Raw genomic sequence first — 22,669 nt, 5'->3', positions numbered from 1 at the left:
TCCAGACAGCCAGAACGTTCTGTGCTGGGGCCTGGGTGTGCGGCTGTATGCTGAGGATGAAGGAGTGGTTGAAAATGAGGCAGGGGAGGTGAGCAGAACCCACCTTGCCCCGGGCCTGGAAAGCCCATTTGAGAGGCACTGGGACTTGATGCTGAGAGCGGTCCGTGCTGCCGCTGGTGCCATCATGATCCTGCGGGCTCTTTGGAGTGCTGCAGGACAGTCGACACAGGAAAGGCTTCTGGAAGGAAAGACATGGCCTTTTAGAAGAAAGCATGGTCTAGCTCCTGGGTTTGAGTCTTACCTCTCCACTGACTCACCACGAGCATCACCATCCTCTTCTGTCAAATGGAAAGAAGCCTCCCAGTCTTGCGTCTCTCGCTGGGGCATTGTGAGGGTCCAATGCCGTAATACTGGTGAAGCGCCTAGTAAGCTCCAGGGCGTCGGGCGCGTGTCACGGGAGGCTTGCAGATCTCCGGAGGCTGGGATGGCTGACAGCAGTCACATTTCATTGCGTTTGCCCAGCCGCTTCCAAAGAGGGTCTGAGGAGGTGTCGCCCTGAAAGAACAGTGGAGTGCTACTTGGAAAATAAAGAGAACGGTCAGATCAGAGGACGGGTGACCGTTTTGCCCTCAGGTACCACTATGATAGGATCTGGTCTGAGCCCCCAGAAGGGTCTTCCCTCTTACATAGTTACTAGGAGTGTGGCTTCCAAGTCAAATTCTGGCTCTGCCCCTTGTTAGCTGTGTGTCCTTTGGACGAACGGTACTATCTGCCTTCAAGGAGGGGTAGGGATTAACTGGGGTCACAGAAAGTGTTTCTGGCACAGAGCAAGTGCTCAACAGATGTTTCTGTTTATTTTTTAAAAGCGTTATTACAGTCCCGTGTGAGAGGTGCTGTGGGTGGCGTAGGAGCCCAGCCTCAAGGAAAGGTTTCCTGGAGGAGCAGTGCCTGGGCAAGGTGAGGCTGTGAGACAGCGGAGGTGTGCCTGAAGGCCAGACGAAGGAAAGGACACCACACGTTCACGCAGCCGCAGCATGAGCTGAGGGCTGCTGCAGGAGACCGGGGAGCCAGCAGGGTCAGCCAGCTGAAGCACTGACTTCTCGCCACAGAGACTGGAGTCTGCCGTGAAGGCAAGGGAAGCCCACAGGTTTTAGGCAGAGGAGATCTGTGGTCAGATCTGTATTTGGAAAGCTTATCTGTCAGCTTTCTGGGGGACGGAATGGAGGAGAACGAGACCGGGGGCAAGATCGGTGAGAGGCAGTGGAAAATTGTGGTCCAGAGATGGAGAGGAAGGGACAGGACATTCTGGAAAGGTAGAAACGAGGGTTTTAGGAGGGAGTGGTCAAAGGCATGAGGCCTAGGTTTCTGGCCTGTGTGGCAGAGGCAACAGCAGGAACATAGGAGGTTAGGGTATGGAGACAGAGATGCTGAGTTTGGGGCATTTCCAGCATCTAGCAGAGATGCTGTCTGGTTACCTGGTTCTGGAGCTTTGGGGAGGGAAATGCCATGCCAGGCAGAATTGGGAGCAGTTGGTAGTTGGAAGTCATCGAAAAGGAGAAATGCAAAGTTATAGAGCCTTACTTGTAGCATTTTTAAACTATTGTCTCCAGCGGCTTTTGGCAGGAATTGTGCAGCCTATAAATTCCTAGTGAGTTTCTAGAAAAGCACCTAAGAAACTGATATTCAGAATTTTTGACGAAAAATTCATGCATCTCTGGTTTAAGAGTAAGACTGGCAGAAAGAGCCCAGTTGCTTCGGGCACCAAAAAGAAACCTAGTGTTTTTCTTGCTGTTTTGTGTGTCCTGTATAGAGACTGAAGTCAGTAGCACTTATATGTGGAGATGAACATACCTCTTCTTTTGCCAGGCCTTCAGAGGACCAGGTTTGGGGTCAGTCTAGTGAGGATTGCACTGGTTTATGTTTTGCTTTCATTATCCTCCGCCTACCATAGGCTTCATGTTCTTCATCTTCTGCCAGTTTGCCAGGAGGCTTTGCTCTGCTCCTCAGAGAGGGCCGCCTCCATGGCCTTGCCCCCCCTGCAGCAGACTGCTTTCAGTTGTGGCTCTATGCCAGTGGTAGGCTTGCTGTCCTGTACTGCTGTGCTATATCTAGTGAGTCTTGGAAGTAGCTACCTCACCCCCAGCGTGAAGGGGCCTCTAATGATAAGGGCCGAGGTGGGGGTTTTTTCTTTCCCTTCTTTGAGAGTAGCAGGGTTTGGTGCCCTTCCCCCAGCCGCTTCAGCCTTGTTGGGCAGGAAGCTTGGGGAGAAAACTCCAAGGGGGGCTTAGTGCTCTTTCCACAGTGGCTGTGCTAGTTTTCCCCATGCCTGCACCATGAGGGAGGCTGTCCCCAGTCTTTCCCCGTGAGCACCTAGCAAGACCCCTTGGAGAAGTGAACAGACCTGCCTACTCGCAGAGTTTCCGCACCCTCACTCTAGTTCACACTTGGTCTAGTTCGCTAAGACGCGTGGCTGGATTCTTACTGGTTCCTGGGGCACCTGCATCTGCGAAGGCGAGCACGGGCTCACAGCTCGTCTCCCAGGAGGGGCCTGTGGTCCTTGGATTTCAGGCTCGTTGGTTGTCCTGCCACCTCAGTTCTCTGATGGGTTCCAGAAAGTATGTGCTGTTGTACATTATCTGATTCTATCCTTGGAAGTGTGGGAGCAGTGAATGCTCTACCGCCTTTCTCTATCCTAAATAGAAGGCTTCTCTTGAATCACACTTCCGTTCTACTTTATCTCTCCCAGTCTTTTATTCTAGTGTAATCTATCGTTAGTAGCACATGGTTTATCCTAATATGATATATTTTTACTATGAATACACAGTTGCTTAAAATAATACAAATTTATTCTTTTAATATGCTTATTAAATAGGGCAAGGAAATGCAAGTGGCAGTACATGCCCTTAAATGAGCTGTATGCTGGGTTGTGGTACTTTATTTAAGGGAGGCCTCCCTATACCAATACTCCTAATGTCTTGTAGTTTAGAGTATCGGTGGTTTTTCCACCCCTGGATCATACACCCAAGAAAGATTCAGAGTGGACAAGAGTAGGACTCTGTCTTACAGAGTGGAAGAGAAGGTAGGTTATTCTCGGTGTTTTCTCAGGCACGTGAGTTTCAGCAAAGACACATGTGGGAACTTGATTCCATTCATTGTAGCTGTGCCCTTGGAAACTGGGGAGATCTTCATGTAACCCCAATCCACATAGAGTTTGAAGACCACCAAATCCCTTCTTCTCTGAGGGCCCCTTCCATCCCATCATTCAATTATTCTGCTTGCAAGTTGTGAATACAGGGCACAGGCCAACCTTCAGTCCAGGTTTTCCTAAAAAACAAACAAGCACACAGCTCTGTGGTTGGTAAGGAGCCTGCCGGGCAAAGCTAAGCAGGGCACAGAGCTCACTCTGCTCCTGGGAACACACAAGGTGGGAAGAGGCAGTCCTTGCCTGCGGGCGGAACAGCAGATGGTAAGAAAAGGACTCAAGTGTTCCCCAAGTGGTTTTTTTAAAAAACCTATGACAAGAAAACAAATGACTTTCTCGTTTCTGCTTAGATCGTCATGCTCAGGAATGACATTCACCGCTGCCGAGCGTCAGGCATCTTTCTTCGCTTGGAGGGCGGAGGCTTGATCGCTGGGAACAACATTTACCACAATGCGGAGGCAGGCGTAGACATCCGGAAAAAGTCCAACCCACTCATACTGGTACTCCTCTCTGTCTTCATGCTCTTTTCGGAGTGGTGCTTGGTTCTCAAACCTTTTCTAAAATTATTTAAATAAATGTTGCCATCTTGAGCTTATTTATTTTTAAAGACTTTGAGAGAGTGCAAAAGGGGCGAGGGTCAGAGGGGGATGCAGACTCCCCGCTGAGCAGGGAGCGCAGGGAGCCTGATGCCCGGACTCTGGAACCATGACCTGAGCCGAAGGCAGATGCTCAACTGACTGAGCCACCTGGGGCCCCACTATCTTGAATTTATATTGCTTCCTCTTTTCAAGTGGCTCATACCTTTTTCTCTACGTGTCTTTGTGACTCTGTGCCTCGCTCTTTCTGTATTAGGAATGGCTTTGAATATGTCACCTCTCTTTCAGTCTCCTTGTCAGTAAGAAACAGGACTGGGTAGACAGGGAAATTTCACAGAGCACGTTCTCAGCCCTGACAGGCTCTGGTTGGCTTTGAGTTTGATGAAAATAAAGATATATCTGCCCCACCAGACATCTGGATCAAAAGTCAAGCACCAAGTTAGGTCATTTTTCATTATAAGAAGGACATTTAAGATACTTAGTTCTGAAGATTCTTTGTTTCATGGGTACTGTGAGGTCATGTAAGTTTGATTTTACACCATCGCGAAAGCCACTTAAGATGGTAGAATATGGGGCCAGTGATATGAGAGAACAGCTCCTTTTTCTACTCTGGGCTTCCCTGAGAGACACATTTCCTAGGAACTAGGAGATGTGTTCTACTTCTCATGGGCTTGAAAAAATAATAGCCACCCTATGCGTAGTGCTTATTGTTTGCCATATACTGCTCTAAGCACTTTGTATATATTTACTTATTTATGGCTTAATCTTTTCACAACGCCTTGTGGTAGAATTGCTGTTATCCCCACCTTACAAATGAAGATACTGAGGCACAAAGAGACTAAGGATGTTGCCCCAAATCATACAACAAATGACAGAGCTGACAGTCGGTCTGACTCAGGGCTGATGTTCTTGACCCATTGTATCAGACTGCCCTTGCAAAATGCAGATGAAGGAAATTCCTAACTATATTTAAAGACCTGCCTAGCCAGTGTCCTCTTTCAGCCCCTCCTCTCACTGCGCTTCTGCTGTGCAGCTGGCGTCTGATGCACAGCCTTGGCTGAAGAAATTATTGCCACTGTTGCCAGAGAGATGAGAGGAGCTTGCCTCCTAGGGACAGAGGGGACAGGCAGGTTTAGCCAGGGGAAGGGGGTGTTCTGTTTCTGCCCTGGCTTGGAGAAAGAGAAAGGGTGTGGGGGATGGAAATGCCACTGCTTACGCTTCCCTCTCCGAGCTTTCCAACCCTGTGAGGGAGTTCTGTTAGACAGTGGTTGCCTGGGTTGAGTCTGCCAAATCCTTCAGGAGAAAATCTGGAAAGTGAGTAAGAATAGGAGAGCTTACGGTGTGGAACGTTTTCAAGCAAGCTAGAACTATGTTTTTGTGAAATCATTTTGGAAGAGAAACCGCTAACTTCCTGGTTTAAGTACAGGAATGTACTTAGGCTGTAAATTAGCATTTTGTTATCATTTTTTATGATCTAAAATTTTGTCCCTGTGCAGAAGCAGGTAACTGGGAAGCTAAGTCTCATATCTGGCTCTGCTGCACACTGTGTGACCCCGGGCCTGCTTCCCCATTCGTACAAAGAGATATTTGAAATAAATCTAAGGGTCTTTGTAGTGCATACACCCTCTGTGATCTCATGCCCCGTGGAACAGTGAGCTCCCCAGAGCCGCGCCATTCCACAGGCTCCCTGAATGGGAAGTGAGGCATAGGAGCCATGGCTCTCCCCTTTCCTTGAAGGTGGCCCACTTGGGATGACACATGGCCAACATTGTCGTGTAGTGGGGTGCTCCCTTCCCTGAGAGGTGGGCTCCCTGGCCCCGGGGTGGTCCAGGCTGGCCAGATGATGGGAGGAGGCAATGCTGGTGGAGGGTGCTCTGGAGGCTCAGCAGCGTTCAGTGGCATGCTTTGCGGGTACAGAGCAAGGGGCTGGTTGGTGAAGGCGCCTGTGTCCAGATTGTCCCTTACAGCTGTGCGTGTGTGCAGGGGCCAGCAGCATGGTCCGTTCACTTAGTCCCACGTTAACAAGGGGTCTTCAGCAGCGCTGTCCTCTCTGTAGTGTGTGTTCACCCTGGCCCAGCTGAGGGGCGGCGCTTGGGCACTCAGCTTCTTGCCGACTTGTCTGATCTGTCTTCTCTGCTGTCTCGTGTTCCCTTGCAGTGTAACCAGATCCACCACGGCCTTCGTTCTGGCATTGTCGTCCTCGGCAATGGGAAAGGTATCATCCGGAACAATCAAATCTTTTCAAATAAGGAGGCTGGCATTTATATCCTGTACCATGGAAATCCAGTCGTGAGGTATGTGTGCTGTACCTGGGCCATCCTCACCCGTGGTCCCTTCTTTCCTCTCCTGTCTCTCTCTTTCCTGCTCCCTGGCTTTCCTCCATTTGAAAACATTTCTGTTTATGAATATGGCTGTCTAGGAGAACAAGCGAAGACCAGACCCCACCCTCATCCCACTGTAGTAACGCAAGTGCTTTCATTTGCGTTCCCTTCCAGTTCATGGTGTAGCCATTCCATTCAGCAGACATTACTGAGCACCTCTGATAATGGTAACGAAGGTGTCCCCCTCCCCCGCAGCTTACTCTAGCATGGGGGACACGTGGGACCAGACATAACTCTAAGATAGAGATGGCATAAAGGTTTGAGCTTTCAGACTGACAAGTCTGTTGGGTTGAAAGTGGCCACCTAGGATGTTTTGTTAAGATCCGGCCTCAGCACAGAAGCATGCTGTGACTGACCAGCGGGGCGAGCTGTAGGTGCGAGGGGCAGGGGCACTGCCGGCACCAGGGAGCTGCCATCCCAGCTCTCGCATGCGGCAGACTGTGACAGATGCTATCAAGGGAATCCTTCTACCTGGGGGTGTGGGTTGGCCTCGTTTCCAGGAGTGCATGAGAGTTGGACTCTGACATCTGGGTAGCACATGGACCGTCACGGAAGTGGGGAGTGGACATTCCTACTAAAGTAAACCACACAAGCAATGAGACCAGATTCAGGGCTTAGCTAACCGTCCACTGTGGCTTGAGAACACGTCTGACACGACGTGTTAGGTCTTGCTTTAGGAAAATAACTGGCTCAGGTGTGCAGCAAATATATTCTGAAGTGGGTTTTTTTCCCTTGATTATTCCATATGCATTCTTCCATATTGTTGTGTGGGCTCCATCAGTTTTAGAAAGTTTCAGAACATTCCATTGTTTTGACATTCCATTATTTTTTGGACCAGTCCTAGTACTGTTAGGCAGCTATTTTCACCACTGTTACAGCAGCTTCTAAAAACAGTTAGTGGTCCCAGAGCCCTTTTCCCATCTTTGCATGTGTAGGTGTATGTGTTTGTCCGTTGTTATTCCTTTAACACACATTTAAGTGTTTACTCTCTATGTAAGGGGACAGTGACGTAGTGTGTAAGAACAGTCTCTGCTCCATAGAATTTAGTCTCATGCTGAAGACAAACATACGAATAACCAGGAGGGGAGACTCACCAAAATGGGTGCTTCACTAGGCCTTCGTGTAAGTACCAGAGGAACCCGGCACAATTCCAGCTAGGCGAGTCGGGGAAGGGCATGAGGGGAGCTGACACTGAGCTGTGGGTAAGTCGGATTTTGTGGCCAGGGAGATGGTATTTTGGGCCCAGCGGCAGTGAAATTTAGCGTGTGTCCTGGAAAAATGGAAACAAATGTGTGTCTTCCACAAGATGCGGGGCGGGGGGGTGAGTAGATCAGCCTACAAAACAGGCTCCTCCTGGAACACAGAACCTCAGATATCGAGTAGGATATGCAGCATAATGGCTTTCCAGATCATCCATTCCCTGATCCGTGGAGCCTGTGAACATGTGCTCTTACGTGGTAAACTAGAGGTTGCAAATGTGTTCATCAAGGACCTTGAAATCAGGAGCGTATCATGGATTATCCGGTGGGCCCAGCGTAATCCTCAGGATCCTTAGAGGGAAGCAGGAGAATGAGCTGGGAGGAGGAGGTGGGACAACAGAAGCAGAAGTCAGAGGGATGAGGCTGGAGGCCAAGAAAGCTGGGAAAGACGAGAAATGGATTTCCCTAGACCTTCCAAAAGGAACACACGTCTGCTGACACCTTGATTTAGCCCTGTAAGACCCATTTTGGACTTCTGACCTCCTAAACAAGAAGGTAATGAATCAGTGTTGTTTTAAGACACTACATTTGTGGTAATTTGTTATAGCATCCCTACACCAATCTGGGGAGTTTGGACTTGACCTTGTGGGTGCTGGTAACAGTTGAAGAATTTTGAGTAAGGACTGGTTATAGTCAGATTGGTGTCCTGGTTTTTCAGACAGAATCTGTGTGAGGGGCGCCTGGCTGGCGGGATGGTGGGAGAGTGTGATCTCAGTCTTACAGCTGTGAGCTCCAGCCCCACCCTGGGTATAGAGAACACTTAAAAGTAAAAATGAGATCTTTTAAAAAAAATAACAGCAACAATGACAGAATCTTTTTGAGAGAATACGTTTGTTTTTTTGTGATAGAGGGTGGGGGTCTGGGGGAGGGTAAGAATCAAGTTTGAGATCCCTGAAGTGGCCTGGATAAGGCAAACCACAGGAGTTTCTTTGCCTGCGAGAGTTGTGTTACCTCTTATGTTTCTCTTTTTGCTTTGGCTGCAAGGAAGCTCAGGGCTCAGTAGGGCTCATCCTCAGTAAATATCCCATCCTTGGTTCTTAGAACAATCATCTGTCCCCTTTTCCTAAACGTTTTCTGATACCTCTTTTATCTTTATTTTGTCCTCCCTGTGTACACACACATACCTGTTTCTCCAAGTGGCCATGGGGTCTTTCTAAAGGTAAGTGAGAGTTATAGTGAGAACCCACCGCCCATGCATTTGCTTCTAAGGCACAGCTTGCAGAAATATGAATGAGGCATGCCCTACCCTAGGGACAGTCTCTGACTATGAATTCCAGAAGCCCACAGTAACCATCTGCTGATTGAATTGTAACCAGATCAAAGTATACTCCAGATCTAAGGGCAAAAATGGCGATGTTTTTAACAGAGGATTTCACTTGTTCAACTCAAATGCATGGTGTGGGCAGTTGACATTTGGCTTACCCAGCATCAACATAATTTGCTGGGTATTTTTCCCAAGGACATAAACCATTTGGATTCTGCCCTCAGAAATGGAAAGCTTAGCTAAATCCTGCTCCATGAAGTTCTGTGGGGTGCCAGGCCCTGTATCAGGCTCTAAAGAGCCAGGTGAATTCTTGGACCGAAATCCAGCCACATGACAGGAGTTGGGAGGGTTGCCTCCCAAGACAGGAGGCAGGTACCCTTCCAGGAAGAAAAGAGGTCACAGCATTCCTGTCAGTAAAAATAACAGAGCAAATGTGTGTTCTCCAAGGATAACTCAACTGTGCTGATGTCTGGGTGTGACCGGCCTTGTTTTAATAGGAAACTCAAGTTGCAGAGACTGGGAAGCAGTGCATGTCCTTCAGATGCTCGGGTTTTTCATTCACAAGGCCTTTCCATGGCTCTGCGTTTCTCTGAACAGGAGCGTGTTTTCCTGTATCTTCCTCATGTGGAGCCAGCCCATGAGGTTTCATGTTGGTTACACATTCTTTTTTATTTTTTTATTTTCGCACATTGTCCAGTATTCTTAAAACCCCATTTTTTTAAATCCTGCTTTTCTTCTTTTAAGGCATGTCATCATTTTATGTTGTCATTTGGTGCATAGAGGTGATGGTTAAGGTAACGGGAAAGGTCACGAGTAGCTGTTGGATACAAACAGAAGATGGTAGGGTCTCTATACGCAGAGAACAGACTCAGGCTTTGGACATAAATCATGCCCAGAGAAGCTTAACACAGTCTCCTAGGAATTTTTGATGAACTACCACGACTTGTCGCCTGTGCACCACAATGACCTGTGTTTCAACTGGTGTTTAAATGTGAGTGATAGTCAGGAGAGGCCACAGAAACGTGAATATCATTGTGCTTGTATCGCCTAGTTGTAGGTTTAGTTCTGGATCAGGTTGTCTCTAGGATAACTGACAATTTTTTAAATGCCTGGCTTTTAGGACTTGAGAAAATGCTTTATGCCCCTGTGGACTTGAGTCATCTGGGGAAAGCCACAAAAGAAAGAAGTCACCTTAGGGTTGCCTGGGTGGCTCAGTCAGTTAAGCCTCTGCCTTCGGCTCAGATCATGATCCCAGTGGGATCAAGTCCCGCATTACGCTCTCTGCTCAGCGGGAGCCTGCTTCTCCCTCTCCCTCTGCCTGCCACTCTGCCTACTTGTGCTCTCTCTCTGTCAATCAAATAAATAAAACCTTTAATAAAAAAGAGAGAGAAGTCCCCTTGGGCAGGCATTGGCTTTGACACATGACATCGATCTGGCCTTACTCTCTTCTTCTTCTTCCATTTTAGTGGGAACCACATTTTCAAGGGCCGTGCAGCTGGCATAGCAGTGAATGAGAACGGCAAAGGCCTCATCACAGGTAGGAGTGGGAACTGCCTAGAGCTGTAGCCAGCTGAGCAACCAACAGTCAAGCCAACATCCCTGACCTTGCTGCCAGCCAGTCCTTCCCCTTGACAGACTGGCCGCTGCCTCTGGCTAGTGAACGAGCACTCTGGGACGCTGGCCCCATGCACTGGCCCCACTTGTCCCAGAGAGGGAGTATCTGTCTGCTCTTTGTCAGGCCCACTGCTTACAGATCTCCCTGGATGGCTCACATAACACTGTCAGAAACACTTAGGACACACAGACCGAACCCTTCTTCTTGTCTTTTCTATGGACTTGTGCCTGCTCTGGAGCCCCAGCCCCTTTTCCCCGCTGCCGGGCTAACTCCTTCAGGTCTCAGCCTACATGTCCCTTCCTCGAGGAAGCCTGCCCTGCCCTCCCGTTGTGCACACACTCACTGTACCCAGCAGGCATGCTCTGTAGGACATCTTACTTTATTTGTGGTCTGTGTAAGGTCAGTCTCCTCTTCTGTAAGGCAGCAAATTCTCTATGACCAGGATCAGGTCTATGTGGTACATGACCATAGGCTCCGCACAGAGCATAGGCATACCTGGGGCATGAGAGACCGGTCCAGTGAATCCCTCTGACTGCACCCATATGTCCTTCATTCATCATTCATTCATTGAGCACACACTGTATGCAGGAGCTGGGGATACAGCAATGAACAAAACAGAATCTGTGAAACTGCTGCCTTTGGGTTCCTGTTGTCAGGAACTGATATTTTAGGAGGGGAAAACAAACAAAACAACACACACATACACACACAAAAGAAACATATCTGAGTGATAAGTGCTTTAGAGATTAAATCTCTATATAATTAACTATATAATTAACTTTATATATTTACATAAATCTATGTTATATATATTTTATTTATAAATATATAATATGTAAGCTACATATAATTTATTGAAATTAATTAAAATAAGGTGATGTGGGTATTTAAGATTGTGTGGTCAGGGCAGGCCTGACCTGAGAAGGTGACATGTAAGCCAGACCTGAGTGATGGGACAAAGCCTAGGGAGAGAATCAGAATTCCATGCAGGGCTGCCTGTGGAACACCGTCAGCACGCCTGGGGAGCAGGGAGATCGCTCGTGTGACTGGGTATGGTGAAGGGGGCAAGGGGTGGGATGGGGTCACAGAGGCAGGAAGGGACCAGTCACACAGGGTCTCCTGGGCCATTGCACTCCAGTCCCAAGAGCCTGAGAGTCTGCCCAGCCATCGTGCCAGGGGCGTCAAGGTCCCAGCACAAGCCCCCCGACTTGTGACTCCCAGAGAAGTGGTGGATGAGGAGAGGAGAAGAAAGCTGTGGTCAGTCCAGAGCTGAGACTGAGAAGGACCAGCTTGTGCCTCCCCAGGCTGGTGGGGGAAATGGCTGGAGTCTGCCTCAGCCCTCCCAGAAACAGCCCCCAGGACAGGCAACCCTGCCTGGCCTTGGTCCAGGGGCTCTAAAGCCAGTTTATTTTTAGTCATTGGTCCTGAAGGCCACTAGATACAGTGGAACCTAGAGATATAAGAGAGCACAAGATAGTTAGAGACGTTGCCCTTGAGGAAAGCCCATAGCGCTTGGGTCCCTGAAAAGTCACACAACAGGCAAGATTCAGAGTGGTGACTGCTGACAGTGCAGCCTGGGTGTCCTGGTTCAGAAGGTCCTTTCTCTCAGCTGTCCCAGTCTTCCTGGCCAGTGTGGGTGGCCCTTGGTCTTGATCTCTCTTCTGCCTCTCCTAGAAAACGTCATCCGTGAGAACCAGTGGGGAGGCGTAGACATTCGCCGCGGAGGAGTCCCGGTCCTCAGGAGCAACCTCATCTGCTTTGGCTACTCAGACGGTGTGGTCGTGGGGGATGAAGGCAAAGGACTGATAGAAGGAAACACCATCTATGGTGAGAGGCACGTTCCCAGGGGGTGGGGTCTGGAGTCCGGCCCAGGCAGGGAGGCAGGAAGCCCAGGTTCCATCTCTAGCTGGTGGATCCTGAGAAAGTCACTGCCTGTCCCTGGGCCTCAAAGATGCCCTGAAGGACAGTGTCAGTCTCAGGCCACAGACACACAGCCCCTCTCAGAATGCAGAAGCCTCTCCTAAGCCCCCTTGTGATGCATGGGGTCAGCCAAGCAGGGAGCTTCATCTTGATTTAAAATAGCAAAAGGTGGGGGTTGTGTGAGGACAGGGCCATGTAGGCTCTGACACGTGGGCATCTACCTCTTACCCTTTGTTCTGCTCCCGAGAACTAGAAATCTAATGGGAGAACTAGGATAGCCCTGGAAAGGAAACTGTTCTCACTCATGCTGTGCCTTTGAGCAAACCTTACTCTCTGGACTGCATCTCTAATAGTCACGAGAGCTAACGTGGGTTCTCAGCTAGGTGCTTTAGCTGCACATTCCGTCATCATGACTGCCTGCTGAGGTAGATACGGTTATTAACTCCATTTTAAAGATGAGGAAACCGAGACACAGAGCGGTTTAGTAACCCACTCAAGGTTACGCAGCTAGGAAGGGGTACGGCTGGGACTCAGACAGAGGCCACCTCCCTCTCTCTGCAGGACAGGGTTGTGCTGGATGAACTCTGAGGACCCTTTGGTGCTGTCCCTCTGGGTTTGTGTCTTCCAACCTGGAAGTGTGGCCTACACAGTTCTCAGAGCACTTTCTTTTTTTTTTTTTTTAAGATTTTGTTTATTTATTTGACAGCGATCACAAGTAGGCAGAGAGGCAGGCAAAGCGGGGTGGGGGGGAGCAGGCTCCCTGCTGAGCAGAGGGCCCAATATGGGGCTCGATCCCAGGACCCTGGGATTATGACCTCAGCTAAAGGCAGAGGCTTTAACCCACTGAGCCACCCAGGTGCCCCAAGCACTTTTAAACCCTATGGTATGATCCTGGTTGTGAAACTGACCTGATAGTTATCCCTCTTGTATGAAGGAAAGGCCTCCAGCCATACAGAGGCTTGTCTGAGGCCATTAGCACATCAGGGCCTCTGTCTCCCAGGCCAGTACCTACCCCCTCGGGGAGACACTGGGTGCTGCCTCTCTGCGGCTCAGTGTCCGTGACCAGCTCCTTTCCCTGTCCCAGCTAATAAGGGCTGTGGCGTGTGGATGATGTCATCCAGCCTGCCCCACGTCACCAGCAACCACGTCAGCTACAACGGCCTGTACGGAGTGGCAGTGTTTAGCCAGAAGGACGGTTCTGGGGAGTTGCCTGGAGGGCACGGGGCGCAGGAGAACTTCAGCGAGGACGGAGATGCCGTCCTTTGGGAGACGGAGCTGGAGAAGGATGAAGACCCCCTGCGCCGGCCGGTCACCACAGCTCTTGTTGAGTCTAACAGTATTAATCACAATGGAGGTGAGTGCCTGCCCGCTCCAGAGCCTTCCGTGCTCCCACCGCCTGCCTTAGGAGGCACTCTTCTCGCTTTGTGGCCTACTTTCAGCCACTCCCCCAGCCCTCGGGACATTATCTTCCCTGAACTTAAATCCATTCTGTCCTGCCCCCAGCTCCACTAACTCATGCTGTTTCTCTTCCCTGAAATTCCCTTTCCCCTTATCCACACATCCCAAAGAACTTGAAGTTCAAAGCCCACTCTGAATGTGCTCTCTCTCCCTTACTCTCGTCCCACCGGCACTTACAGGGCCTCGGATGGGATCTGTTTCTGTGGCTGTTGCAGCAACTAGGACAGGGTATGAATGCGAGACAAGGAGCCAAACCCCACTCCTGTCAGCACCGCTGCCCCACCAAATCCCACACCCGGCATCAGGTTTCTAATCCATTCTGAGATACATTATCCACATTTTAACATCTAAGGACATGCATTTGTAGTTGATGGCATATCATGGTTTAATTGTTGATTTTTCTTTCTTATGTGGAGAATAAGTGTGTTTTAAATCCACTGGTTATCTTAAACTGGATAACAACTGATAAATACTCAGTGTTTATTGAATTGAGAAGCATATGAAGTTGATCTAAGTCCAGGGTTCCCAAACCTGGCTGACCGTCAGGACCACTGTGGCGGCTGATGGAGGCAGTCTTGTTAAAAGGAGGCTCCTGGGCACAGGCGAGCTCTCGCCCTGGGACTAGCAGAGGGCAAGGAGCGTGGGAGCCAACCAAAAATGAGTTCTGTCCCCTCCCAGTTCAGGGCTTTCTCCATGTGGCCCTGCTGTCTGTAGGACAGGCAAAGCCACATAAATTCACAGATCCTTGATTTATGTTCGCCCTTCCCACCAGGCCAGGAGAAGCAGCAGGCATGTGGCACCAAGAAGCTGGAACCTGCAGACTCCCGGCCCACTGTGGCCCCTGTTGGCCTCCGCCCACCCTCCTCCCTGCACTGCTGGTGTCTCTCTTGCTCTTGTGGTGGGCAGATGTCACCACTGGGGGGTCCTCTCCTCATCATCCCCAGGTCCCCCTGCCCTGCTATCTCTTCCTGACCAAGTCATGTGGCTCTACACCTGCTGAGTTTTATACTTTTTTTCTAAAAGTATGTAGTGTCTCTAAGTATATACAACCCCAAACACTATTTTCTTTCCAAAATTTCTAACATATTTTAGATATTTAGCTTGTAAATTTTTCTATTCAAAAATTATGGGATTTCCCTTGTGAAGGAAATGTCCCAAAACAATAGAGAGGCTTAGAAAAACTGAGCAACTGTCCAGCTGGTAGCTCTGTGTGGAGGTGGAATGGGCAGGTGTAACAGGTAGTGTGCACCCCGTCACAGGAGGTATGCACAGCAGTAAGATGGTGACAGGGGACACATGTGAGCAGGGAAGGAGAGCCTGGGTCTTGTGAGCCCCTGAGCTCAGGGAGTCTTGTGTCACCTTTCCCTGTTTACTGAGCACTTAGTTTAGAAGGAACAGAGCTTCCTTGATGTTCCTGGGTTTCCGCCTACTCAGTTTGTCTACATCTTAAAAGATGAAACTCCCAGGGGCTGGTTCTGAGTGTGGGTGCCTCTTCTTCCTCACCTCTCTCCCAGGGTGCACAGCACAGTTGCATGGAGGTTTTTCCTGACTGGTGTTGTCAGGGCTGACCCTACTCCCAACCCCTCTACCCGTAGCCTCAGGCCTCTACGTCCAGAGCAGTGAGGCGCTGCACGTCCTCACCAACGTGATCCATGCTAATGGGGACAGAGGTATCACGGTGGCCCAGAGCAGCCAGCTCACCCGTGTAGCCAACAATAGCATCTCCTGCAACCGCCAGAGTGGGGTCAAGGTCGAGGCCCAGTGCAAGGTGGAGCTCCGGGGCAATGGTATCTATGACAACAGAGGCCATGGCATCATCACCAAGGGTGACAGCAGCGTCGTCATCGAAAATGACATCATTGGCAACCGGGGCAGCGGGCTGCAGCTCTTGCCCAGGTCCGACACAAAGGTGTGTATGTGTACATGTGTCTGACTCATGGTGGCCACACAGGGCTCAACCCTAGGACAGTCCTCACACTCTGTCCACTGAGAAGCCCAAAGCATTCGGTACCATCAGGGACATCCTTCCTCCTGCCCAGACACAAGTGAGGCTTCCCACGGGAGGGGGCAGGTGGACTGAGCCCTGAAGGAGGGACAGGAGCTGCCAGCCAAAAGCTGGGGTGGGGGTGCCACTGGGGGCATCTTGTGGTCTCCAGGTCAAGCTTAGAGCTCTTTCAGCCCTTCCACTCACAGAACTGCCTCTCACAGGACTGAGTGTGCAGTAGGTGCTTAATGTGGAGAGCCTATGTACACACTATTTCCTGTATATCCTGCATACCCTTCTCCCCTTCTCTCCTCAGTCCTGCACCTGGGCTATCACTTCCTTCAGGAAGCTTCCCCTAATTCCCCCAGGCTGTCTGAGGTACCCCTTTTCTGGACATCAGGGGTGCTTATGCTCACCCCCACCTCACAGAGCACTTCCCACAATGCTTTGCACCTGCTCTTCTGCCTGTCTCCCCCAGAATTGTCTGCAAAGCACTGCGCTGGGTGCTAGGGTTTCAGTGTTGAGCTGGACTGACTCAGTCCCTGCACTCATGAAATTACCATCCCAAAGCCTTTTTTTTTTTTTTGGCTCTGCAGCTTCTTGAGTAGTGACTTGGGCAAGGAGGAAAGAATTCCTTGGCTCTACATCTGAAAACTGTGGAAACAGAGGAAGAGGGGTTGGGGGAGACACGCTGTGGCCTCAGGTTGCCTATGGTTCTTGCCTCTGGTACAACCTCCCCTCTGTGCCAGGCCTTTGCATGTTGTTCCTTCTTCCTGGAACAGCTGTCCCCTGCTCTGCATCTGGTAAGCTCCGACAGCTTACCTGTTATCCCCTTCAGGAAGCCTTCCCTGATTCTCCCCACTTGGATCTCGATCGCCATTCCCTGAGCTCCCATGGCGCAGTGCTGCCCGAGCATGCTCTTACCACTCCATTTTAGAACTGCTGTTGCCCTTACCTGGCCCCCTCACCAGTCAGGGAGTCCCCAAGGTATGACAGGCTCTGATGGTCTCTCCCAGGTAATCAAGAACCGGATCCATTCGTTCCGGGCCTACGGCATTGCAGTGCGGGGCCGCGCCAAGGCCCTGGTGCAGGAGAACATCATCTTCCAGGGCAAGACCAGCAAGACCATCTTTCAGCAGATCTCCAACAACAGGGAATGTGTCCTGCAAAACAACAAGTTCTTGGTGTTCAAGAAAAAGTAAGTGTCTGCCGTCTGCGGACACCCATCTTCCAGAACCACAGTGAGGTCATGGGAGAAGCCAGGCCCCGTGACTGTGGCAGCCCCTGCTCCCCTCAGTCCCGCCAGCTCTCAGCCCTGGTCGGGTTATTCAGGCCGATGCTGAGGCCCCGCACCCGCCTCCCTGGGAGGGAAGAGGCTTTAAGAGTCCATGGTATGGGGGTGCAGATCTCAGCTCCGCTGGTCACTGGCTGTGGAACCTTGGGCAAGTTACTCGGCACCTGGAGCCTTAATAAAATCCAGTTATGGGGCACTTGGGTGGCTCAGTGGGTTAAAGCCTCTACCTTTGCTCAGGTCGTGATCCCAGGGTCCTGGGATCGAGTCCCGCATTGGGCTCTCTGCTCAGCGGGGAGCCTGCTTCCCCCTTTCTCTCTGCCTGCCTCTCTGCCTTTCTGTGATCTCTGTCAAATGAATAAATAAAATCTTAAAAAAAAAAATCCAGTTAGCGATGTTTGCAGTGTAGCACCAAATTGAGAGAAACTCAGGTCACATGACCTAACAGCTGGAGGTAGTCCCGAAATGTTAACTGCTGTGACTGCTGCTGTCACTTATTTTTAATACCTCTGCCTCCATGTAGCACTCTTCACACTCTTCTGCCCTAATCTTCCTTGTCCTTCCCTGCGCCCATTTCAGTGACCTCACCATCCCTCCACTCTGTTGTGGCAGCAAAACCTCTGCGACCAACTTCTCCCTAACATCTCAGTTCAGTCAGTCAGTTACTAGGTCCCCTCCTCTTCCCAACTGCCATCACCCCTGTTCCCGTCTCAGCACCCATCACCCTGACCCTGTGGCCCTGCTGCCAGGGTGCTGTTGCACTGGTCTATGGATGGACCGTGTTCTGCTTGCTTCGCTGCCGTGCTGGTTCAGAAGGCAGCCATTGCTGTAGGCCTCACTCCTGCACTCTGATGGCCCTGGCCTGCAGCGCCAGCTTCCTGCCTTGTGTCCTTGCCCCGCCTCCGCAGGCTGTCCTGTGCATCCTACCAGCTTATTCTGTCTGTCAGCTCTGGTCCTGCCACATCCATGGTCAGAATCCTCTGATGGAGCCCCTTTTTCCTCTGTTCCTTTTTTAATTATACATTTTCTATAAAAATAGTTTTTGAGGAAACGCCATATATGTATGTTTTATATATTCTTTTTTTTTTTTTTAAAGATTTTATTCATTTATTTGACAGACAGAGAGAGAAATCACAGTAGGCAGAGAGGCAGGCAGAGAGAGAGGGGAAGTAGGCTCTCTGCTGAGCAGAGAGCCCAATGCGGGACTCGATCCCAGGACCCCAAGATCATGACCTGAGCTGAAGGCAGAGGCTCAACCCACTGAGCCACCCAGGCGCCCTGTTTTATATATTCTTAACTTATGACGTAGGAAAAAAATAGAAGTTCTAATCTTTTTTACCTACGTCCCAGCAGATCATATTGTGGACTCCTTGAGGTCTGCTTCCTCCTGCCCCTTTGGGGACCCCAGGATACAGAAAGCACAGAGCTGTCAGCCGGCCATTATCCCACAGGCACTGTTGGGCCCTGATTTTTCTTTCCAGGCTTCCTGGCTGCGGCCACACTCCAATGCCAGCAGCTCCTGGAGCACACCTGCAGGCTTCTTGCTCACCCACAGCAGCCAGCTTCCAGCTCTCCATGCCTTTACAGTTCTGCTTATTGCAAATCGTCATAAAAATGCACAGAAGGCATGGTCACTGGCTAAAACAAATACAATATGGTGTTAAGAGGTCATTCCTTGTAACTCAGATGACAGGAAGCCCTGAGCAAAGCTTTCCCCGACCCTTCATAATCTCCATAAGAACTTGGACTGGAAACTCTCCAGCTTCTGTCCCCTATAGATTTACAGGCTCCAGAATGTCATGGGAAAAAAAAAATCATACAGAATGTGGTCTTTCTGGTCTGGCTTCTCTCACTTACCCTAGTGTACCTGACATGTGCCTATGGTGTCACATGTCACTCTTTTTGTTGCCAAATGGCATTCCATTATGTGGATGTACCACACCATTTATCTGCTCACCAGCTGAAGTTTTGGGTGATTAGGAATAAAGCTTCTGTATATATGCATGTCATACATTTGGGCAGGGGGTTGGTATGAAAAAGAAGAGAAGTCACTGATGTTCTCTACGTCCTGACAGAGATGGGGAAATTCAGGCTTCTAGAGGGAACTGCTCCAGACTTTTGTGCAGAATCGCAAGTATAGCTGGAACTAGAATCCAGGACTTTTGTCTCTTAGCGTCACACGTGTCCCACCACCTACACCTGGATCCAGTGATCCTGAACCAGAGGTGAGATTGTGTGGGGCATTCAGCAAACGCCCCAGGCCCTCAGTTCATGGACTGTCCTTTTGCACCTCCAGGTCTGACACGTGGCGCCTGGTGAACCCACCGGCACGGCCTCACCTTGAGAGCTCTCTCCGAGGCCCCTCTGCAGCCCACAGTGGGCAGAAGGGGACAGCCATGGCGACTAGGATCACAGCCCGCGTGGAAGGTGGTTACCACAGCAACCGCAGCGTCTTCTGCACCATTCTGTAAGGATGGGAGCTGTGGCATGGGGCGGCTGGAGGGCTGTCCAGACTCCCAGAGCAGCAACCCCGTACCCTGCGCTCAGGCTCCGATGGGTGTTCAGCTGAGCTGAGAGGTAAAGGCAACATTGGGATGGAAGAAGCAGCATCTGAGGGGCTCTGGGCCCCGTCTCGGTCCTCCTACTCACCATAGCCCAGAGAAAACAGGCTTCCAGACTTCCTGGGGACTGAGAAAAAGATACAGATTGGTGGGCTTCCTGTCACTTGAGCTCTCATAGAGGTGATGAAGGTTTGGGGAAAATTGATACTAAAGCTGCAGTCAGGTCTTTCTGTGTGACTGACAGGGAAATGTGGTTTTACACACCAAACCCTGACTTGAGTCAAGGAAGAGCAGATTGACTCCTGAGGGAGGAGGTGAGCCTAGTGAGGTGGAAAGAGCCCCAGAATTGTCCCCTTTCCCAGGCCTCTCTTGATCTGTGCTGGGCCACACCCTCCCAGCTGACTGCAGAGGCTGCAGGAGTTGAGTTTGGTTCCCTTCAACTTGAACTGTGATGGTGAGGGAGCCTCTCTGGAAGAGCTGCCCCAGGGATGACAAGGGACATGCTGAAAACACAGGCTTCCTTTGAGCAGCCCAGGCACTGCGCTGGGCGGGGCGGAGACGCAGGAGACTCCACTCTGCCCTCAGGGAGCTCCCACACTCGGGGATGCTGGCTCGGGGCATGCCGGGCAAGGGTTCAGGTCCTGCGCACACCCTCACCGGCTGCCCCTCTTGGCCCCACACTGGTGGAGATGAAGGTGCCCGGGGCCCCTTGTCTGTGTCCGTGTTCTCACATGGGTAACTGTCTGCCTTTACTGACCCCACTACGGTTCCCCACTCTGTGCCTTGGCCCACACACTGTCCTCTTCTTGGCATGCTCTTCTCGCCGTCTGCACATGTCACGTCCTGCCTAGTCTTTGAGCTTTAGCGGAGACATCACCTCCACAGAGCCCCCTCCCTGCAGCGACCATGCTCTTCCCCGCTGAGGCTCTGTTGCCCTTTCTCTGCCCTCCTCTCAGGTACTGAGCACTTTCTGCCTTGCTTCGGGGTTTTCTAAGTCCATCCCTGTCCCACCTACTTGCCTGTAAACTCCCAGAGAGTAGGATCAGGGTTCCCAGTCCAGGGTTGGGGTAGGGTCAGTAGCCTGAGTCAGATGGGCTTTACTGAACCATACTGTGAATGTGTGAGGGTTCCAGAGCCAGGTGGGCTCAGAAGGCACCTGCCTGAGGATGGGGACTGACTGCAGGACTGGCTCAGAGGGAACAACCCCCCTCCCACTCGGCCTTTCATGCGTGGCCTTCACCAGCCTGCTGGGGGCACTGTCGTGCACCTTGCCAGTGGCTTCCCAGGCTGGTTCTGCCAGGCCCTCGGTGCTGCTCTCCTGGGTGGGGTGGGGGGGGGTGGCTGGAGGGAGCCAGAAGCACTGGCTTCCCCCTGAGGACTGTGGGCACCGATCCCCGCACTGTCCCAGCACGGTCCTTTGCACTTCTCTGGTGGCCCCAGTGTGAGTCGCTGTACAAAATGCTGCCTTTGTTATTTTGTAATGACTCTTCTGTAAACTTATGCTTATGAAAATCTCTGCAACCAAAATAAAGTTCTATATTTTAAAAGAAACCCTCTCGGGGACTTTTCTTGGTCTGGGTATGTGCTAGAGTTCCTGGGCGGCTGGGTGCAGGCACCTGCTCGGCCTTCCTGAGGCGCTGCTCCTGTGGCTGAAGGAGACCGAGGCCCACAGTCTCCTGTCCCTTCAGCTCGTGCCCACGCTTCTGGGTCCCAGGATCTGGATGGCCACGTGTCAGGGATGGCACTGTGCCCCCCTGCGCCGTGGACTGTGTGGAGATGAGCAGAAACAGTACCTGGAGGAGAGGACTTGACAGCGTACAGAACGTTCTGAGATCATGAACTCCTTTTTCCCCGTCTCTGCATGCCACCTAAGGGGAAAGGTGGTACTTAATATTTTTCTTCAAATCCTCTTTTTAAATTAACTTTTTTAGAAGAATTTTGGATTTACAGAACAAGTGAGCAGACAGGTAGTACAGAGTCCCCGTATTACCCTCCCCCACCCAGCATTTCCCTGCTTTACCATCTTACAGTCTCACGTGGTATCTGTCAAAATCAACTGATACGGACTCGTTATTACCTGAAGTTAAAGTACTTGTTCCCTAATGTCCTTTTCCCATCCAGGATCCTAGCCAAGAATTTCTTCGCTGAACTAAAATGTTTACATCACTATTAAATGCAAAGTTACTGTTTTCTAATGCACACATAAAACAAACTATTAAAATGAAAATATAATGCCACAAGCATAAAAACCTTTATGGAGGGCGACTGCCTTCAGCTCCAGTCATGATCCTGGAGTTTCGGGATGAGTCCAGCATCAGGCTCCCAGCTCCGCGGGGAGTCTGCTCCTCCTCCTGACCTTTTCCTCTCTCATGCTCTCTCTCACTCTCTCTCAATAAGTAAGTAAAATCTTAACAGAAACCTGGCAAGCCAGAAAGGGCTGGCAAGACATATTCAGGGCACTAAGTGAGAAGAACATGCAGCCAAGAATACTTCATCCAGCAAGGCTGACATTCAAAATGGATGGAGATGTAACGAGCTTCCAAGACTGGCAAGGTTTAAAAGAGTATGTGACCACCAGCCAGGCACTACAAGAAATATTAAGGCGGGGGAGTTCTATAAAAGAAGAAAGAACCCAAGAGTGACCAAGGACAAAGACAATCTATAGAAACAAGGACTTCACAGGCAACATGACACCAATAAAAACTTCTCTTTCAATCACTCTCACCGTGAACAGCCTAAATGCTCCCATGAAACGGCACAGGGTCGCAGCCTGGATAAAATGACAGGACCCGTCCATATGCTGTCTACAAGAGACCCATTTGGAGCCTAAAGTTACATCCAAACTGAAAGTAAAGGGATGGAGAAACATCTTTTATGTCAACAGGCCTCAAAAGAAAGCTGGGGTAGTGATTCTCATATCAGACAAACTAGATTTTAAGCTAAAGACTATAGTCAGAGATACAGAAGGACACTACATCATTCTTAAAGGGACTCTCCACCAAGAAGATCTAACAATTGTAAATAATGGGAGCCCCCAACTACATAAGCCAATTGTTAATCAAAATAGTCATATTGATATGAATACATTAATTGTAGGAGATCTTAACACATCAGTAACAGATCATCCAAGCAGAAAAT

At 50.4% G+C, this 22,669-nt stretch overlaps 1 protein-coding gene across 4 annotated transcripts in view; it reads left to right on the top strand.

Moving 5' to 3' along the window:
- FBXO10 (F-box protein 10) overlaps positions 1 to 21,082 on the top strand; it is a 68,825-nt gene extending 47,743 nt beyond the window's left edge. For all 4 annotated transcript variants that reach the window (XM_004747623.3, XM_045081591.1, XM_004747624.3 and 1 more), the window contains 8 exons: positions 3,553 to 3,702; positions 5,956 to 6,092; positions 10,169 to 10,239; positions 11,992 to 12,144; positions 13,322 to 13,591; positions 15,291 to 15,604; positions 16,696 to 16,877; positions 19,267 to 21,082. In XM_004747623.3, coding sequence (XP_004747680.1) covers positions 3,553 to 3,702; positions 5,956 to 6,092; positions 10,169 to 10,239; positions 11,992 to 12,144; positions 13,322 to 13,591; positions 15,291 to 15,604; positions 16,696 to 16,877; positions 19,267 to 19,441 — 1,452 coding nt within the window. In that variant the 3' untranslated portion in view covers positions 19,442 to 21,082. The remainder of the gene's footprint in view (positions 1 to 3,552; positions 3,703 to 5,955; positions 6,093 to 10,168; positions 10,240 to 11,991; positions 12,145 to 13,321; positions 13,592 to 15,290; positions 15,605 to 16,695; positions 16,878 to 19,266) is intronic.
- The last annotated feature ends 1,587 nt before the right edge of the window (positions 21,083 to 22,669 follow it).

Source organism: Mustela putorius, unplaced genomic scaffold, assembly GCF_011764305.1.
Source record: "Mustela putorius furo isolate JIRA1106 unplaced genomic scaffold, ASM1176430v1.1 tig00000580_pilon_pilon_pilon, whole genome shotgun sequence".
Taxonomy (NCBI): domain Eukaryota; kingdom Metazoa; phylum Chordata; class Mammalia; order Carnivora; family Mustelidae; genus Mustela; species Mustela putorius.
Note: the sequence above shows the minus strand (reverse complement) of the source record. Positions and strands in the feature narration are given on the sequence as shown.